This window comes from Sinocyclocheilus anshuiensis, unplaced genomic scaffold (assembly GCF_001515605.1).
Source record: "Sinocyclocheilus anshuiensis isolate Anshui unplaced genomic scaffold, SAMN03320099.WGS_v1.1 scaffold2470, whole genome shotgun sequence".
Taxonomy (NCBI): domain Eukaryota; kingdom Metazoa; phylum Chordata; class Actinopteri; order Cypriniformes; family Cyprinidae; genus Sinocyclocheilus; species Sinocyclocheilus anshuiensis.
In genome coordinates this window covers 196,643-201,990 of record NW_015560624.1, presented here as the reverse complement: position 1 = coordinate 201,990, position 5,348 = coordinate 196,643, and the positions used below count along the sequence as shown (strand labels likewise).

General features: G+C 36.2%; 1 protein-coding gene across 1 annotated transcript in view; it reads left to right on the top strand.

Moving 5' to 3' along the window:
* The window catches only part of LOC107681914 (leucine-rich repeat and fibronectin type III domain-containing protein 1), a 193,368-nt gene that overhangs the window by 178,357 nt on the left and 9,663 nt on the right, over positions 1 to 5,348 (top strand). Inside the window, exons 3-4 of the mRNA XM_016478286.1 lie at positions 143 to 1,044; positions 4,159 to 4,649. Coding sequence (XP_016333772.1) covers positions 163 to 1,044; positions 4,159 to 4,649 — 1,373 coding nt within the window. The 5' untranslated portion in view covers positions 143 to 162. The remainder of the gene's footprint in view (positions 1 to 142; positions 1,045 to 4,158; positions 4,650 to 5,348) is intronic.

Here is a 5,348-nt window from a genome sequence, read left to right as displayed (position 1 = left end):
AATATCGGTACTCGGTATCGGCAAGTACCAAAAATAAAAGTATCGGTATCGGGCGAGTACTGGAAAAAGTGGGATCGGTGCATCCCTAGTTAAAAGCATATTGTTTTTAACATCACTCGTCTCGTTCCGTGTGTTTGTGCAGGTTTAGGAAGCTGATGAATTATGGAGAGGCTGGTGTTTTACGTGCTGGTGTTCGGCGTGCTGGTGAAGGCTCAGCATTGCCCGGGCCGCTGCATCTGTCAGACCATCTCGCCCACGCTCACGCTCCTCTGTGCCAAAACCGGACTGCTGTTCGTGCCGCCGAGCATCGACCGCAAGACCGTGGAGCTCCGGCTGACCGACAACTTCATCACCGCCGTCCGCCAAAAAGACTTCTTGAACATGACGAGCCTGGTGCATCTCACGCTGTCCCGCAACACCATCAGCCAGATCGCGCCGCACGCTTTTGTGGGTCTGAAGGCCTTGAGAGCGTTGCACATGGACGGGAATCGGCTGACGGTCATCAACAGCGACCAGCTGCAAGGATTGATCAACCTGAGGCACCTGATCCTGGGCAATAATCAGATTCACCACATCGAACTGTCCTCCTTCGACGAGTTCGTCTCCACCATCGAGGACCTGGATTTGTCCTACAACAACCTGAGGACGTTACCGTGGGAAGCCATCGCCAGGATGACCAACATTAACACCTTAACGCTGGACCACAATCTGATCGACCACATCTGCGTCGGGACCTTCACGCTCCTCACCAAGCTGGTGCGACTGGACATGACGTCCAACCGTCTGCAGACGCTGCCGCCGGACACGCTGTTCCAGCAGGCGCAGGTCCCGTCTGACCCCAAAGCCTCCAGCTCCTCCAAACTGACGGTGAGCTTCGGGGGAAACCCTCTGCACTGTAACTGTGAGCTGCTCTGGCTGCGGCGCCTGACAAGGGAGGACGACCTGGAGACCTGCGCTTCTCCTGAACTCCTGATGGACAGGTACTTCTGGTCCATTCAGGAGGAGGAGTTCATCTGCGAGCCGCCGCTCATCACCAAACACCAGGTCAGCAAACACGACTGCATGAAAATAATTCCATAAAAAATCAGTTCTATAAAAATATTTACTATAAAAAATTATATATTTTTTGTTTATATATTTTTATGTTATATAAAAATAATATATTATAATTATATATTTTTTTATAGACTGTTTTTTTTTTTGTTTTGTTTGGTTTTTTTAAATAACACAAATAAAAAAAATTAAATATACTTGCCAGCAACCCTCCAAAATAAAAGCATTCTGATTTGTTGATCTGAAAATGTTGATAAGTAAATAAATGTAAATATTAGCATTGTATTTTTAAGTATGCTATAAAATATTGTATTTTATTTACATTTTTTATTTTAAAATATAACAGTATTATCCAACTTTATTATTTTGTTTATTATTTATTACAAAAAAATTAATAAAGTGCAATAATACTATTATTAATTATTTTATTTTGTATAGTTATATTTAATGGGTCACGCTATGTGCAGTGTGAGCACCAAACCAAATCTCCAGGTGCTCTCATGAGAGAGAGAGATAATAATTAGAAATGTTTCTTGAGCAGCAAATCAGCATATTAGAATGATTTGTGTGAATATATTAAAAGTAAATATATTTATTTAAATATATAAAATATATTTAGTATCAAAATTGAGATACTATTAGTTTTATTAATAATTTGAATTAGATTTATTTTTGTATTTTTTATTTTAATTTTAGTTAACATTTTAGTAGGGCTGGACCAGAATATTCGTTCGGTGGGCTGGCATTCGATTTTCAATTTTGAGATTCGAATATTCTTCTTTTTTTTTTTCCCCGAACACCTCCCCCGCGAAACGGTTCTCATTCGCGCTTGAATATGAATCGCCCATGAGTGAACGTCATGATTCATTTCATCTGGAAGAGAAGACAGAAATGCCGAAGACCTCAGCTGTGTGGGAGCACTTTAAACTGAATGAGGACAAGACAAAGACAGTGTGCCAAATATGCGATTTGAAACTGGCCTACCACAACAGCACATCAAGTTTGAAACCAAATGAGTTCTGTAAGTAGTAGCCTATAGTATATTGTTGGTGTAAAAAAAACGAGCTGCTTTTATCCGCCATGTTAATCAGTAATTTTATACATGATAAAAACATGCACTTAATTTGCTTGGAAAATACTTGCGAATATGGCAGTCATTAAAAAAAAACGTACAGTAGTCCATCTTAATAATAATTTATGAACGTGTCGCGTGTCCATATTGCACCAAAATGCGACACTGCACTCCCTTGGGTCCGCAGCAACACACCCCCCACGCGTGAAGTCGATTGGATGAACGGTTCTCGACATAATAAAAATGTAAACAGACAGACAGACACACATATATTCCTGCCTTTATTACACCGTGTCTACACCGGACGCTGCACCACAACAGCTAAAGTCTGTCTGCACTGGACATGACAAAGCGACCGTTGAAAATCATTTGAACTTTGGGTTACACTTTACTTGGAGGGGTGTGCATAAGACTGACATGACACCTTCATAATCATGACATGACCATGTCATGAATATGAAGGTTTTTTATGCATGTTTATGACAACTGTCATTAAGTGTCATAAGTGTCATTCACTCAGTTATGTAATTTTTAATGCAAATATGACATTATTTGACCTAACCCTAACCTAACCCTACCCCTACCCTTACCCCTAACCATAGCCCATAACAAAGACATCTCAAACAATGTCATCTTTGCATTAAAAATTACATAACTGAGCGAATGACACTTAATGACAGTTGTCATAAACATGCATAAAAAACCTTCATATTCATGACGTGTCATGTCATGATTATGAAGGTGTCATGTCAGTCTTATGCACACCCCTTCAAGTAAAGTGTTACCGAACTTTGTGTCAGTACGTCATAAATAGAACGCAGCAGCAGTTTTCTGTCGGGAATTTGTCGCGCCGTGCCGCATCCAGTGTAGACAATAATAGGTTCTATTGTATTTTGTCGCGGCGCGGCGTCCGGTGTACACACGGTGTTGAGAGAAGAATATGTTCAGCCCCCTCCCTCCGAAGCTTCGAATATTCGGTGTTGATTACTAACGAAGCTTCGAAGCACAAAAAATGGTATTCGGACCAGCCCTACATTTTTGTAATTTTGTTGTGTGTTTTTGTCATTTTTATTAGTGTTCTTTTTTTATTATTGGATTATATATTTTTGAAAATGAGAAATGTTGCCATGGCAACTAACTAAAAGAAAAGACAAAATAAAAGGGTTTTTATATTTTTAGTTAACATTTATTTAATTTCAAGTAATTATTATTTTTTTTTTAATGGTTTTAGTTTTAGTTTAATTAACAAAAATAATCCCGGATTGAAAACAAGTTTTATTAATACTATTTAATCATACTACATAATAATAAATGTAATAAACCTTCACAATATTACTGTTTTTACTGTATTTTTGATTAAATAAATGCAGCCTTGATGAGCAGAAGTGACTTCTTTCAAAAGCAAATTTTACAAAATAAAAAAATGTGTAAAAAATCTAAATTAATTATAGAAAATTAATTATAGCTAGATAGATAGCTTTACAGAGAGAACAATCAGAAATGAAAGACATTATAACTTTGTATTTTGATGGAAATGTAAAGAAAGATCTCTAATTATTTTATAATAATAAAAAAAAATATTATTATTATTGTTATATTATATTATATTATAAACATATAATATTATATTTTAGAATCATAAAATTGTATAGCTCACAAATAAGTATCATTATAAAAATTCTTACTGACTCCAGACTTTTGAACAGTAGTGCACATTGGGGTTTTTTTTTGTTTCTTTGTTTGTTAGTTTTTTACCTTTGTATACTTACAGTTAATAAATAAGTATTATTCATAAAATATAATTTTATATAATTATTAATAAATATGATTGTATATTTTTAATATAATTTTAACATCACACTTCATGCAGGTGTTTTATCCAAAGTGACTTTTTATTTTATTTTACTTTACTTTACTTTACTTTACTTTATTTTATTTTATTTATTTGACCATGTAAATTTTTCTAGTTATTTTTTTATTTTTATTTTTTTTTAATGAGAACATATATTAACATTGTTTTTAACTTCACGCAGGTCACCAAATCCTATGTGATGGAGGGTCAGGGCGTGACTCTGAAATGCAAGGCGATGGGCGACCCCGATCCCACCATTCACTGGCGCTTTCCCGACGGCAAACTGGTGCACAACAACTCTCGCACGATCCTATATGACAACGGCACGTTGGACATCCTGATCACCACGCTGAAGGACAGCGGCGCCTTCAACTGCGTGGCCTCCAATGCGGCCGGCATCGCCACCGCAGCCGTGGAGGTCAACATGATCCCGCTGCCGCTGTTCATCAACAACACGGGTCACATGAGGGAGGCCGATCCGGGACTCTCCGACATCACCACCTCCACCAAATCTGGCAGCAACGACACCAAACCGCAGAACAAGAGGGTTGTAGTCGAAAACCTGACCGCAAACTCAGCTGTCATCCACTGGCCATCCGAACGCCACATTCCCGGGATCAGAATGTACCAGATCCAGTACAACAGCACCGTCGACGACACCCTGGTGTACAGGTAAAAAAAACCTCTTCTTTTAGGATAAATAAAGGCGGACTTGACTAATGAAATAGACGGCTTCTGAGATCCCCTGTTGTGCCTTTAACTGAAGCACTTAACCTCAGCTCACTCCAGACACTGTCTAATCTATCTGCTGTAAATCATTCTGGATTAAAAGCCACTCGTGAATCTCATTTAACCAGCTTTCCAGGCAAAATTACATCGAGTTAGACAGAAGATACACAGAACAGTCTCAAATTTCAGATGTTCTAACATTTATTCTTCATAGAAATGTCAAGAAAAATCTATTATATTTTAATAATAATTCATCTTAAAATAATTAATTGTAAAAAATAATAAAATAGCAATTATTATTATTATTAATAACATCTGTATAATTATAGTTACGTATATATTTTATATTTTTAGCTCCCAAATAATTATAAAGTATTATTATAGTAAAAACTATTACTATTATTTGTATATTTAACTGCTTTTATATATATATATATATATAAAACATATAGCTACATATACATATAGCTTTTAATATATTTTATAATTATATAGCTCACGATTATATTATAGCTCATTATTTATATAAAGTCAAACAAAATCTATTATCTGTCATTATCAAATAATAATTATAAAGTCAAATTAAGAAGATATTATTATTGTTATTATTATTTGAATATTATATATTTGTCTGCTTTATTC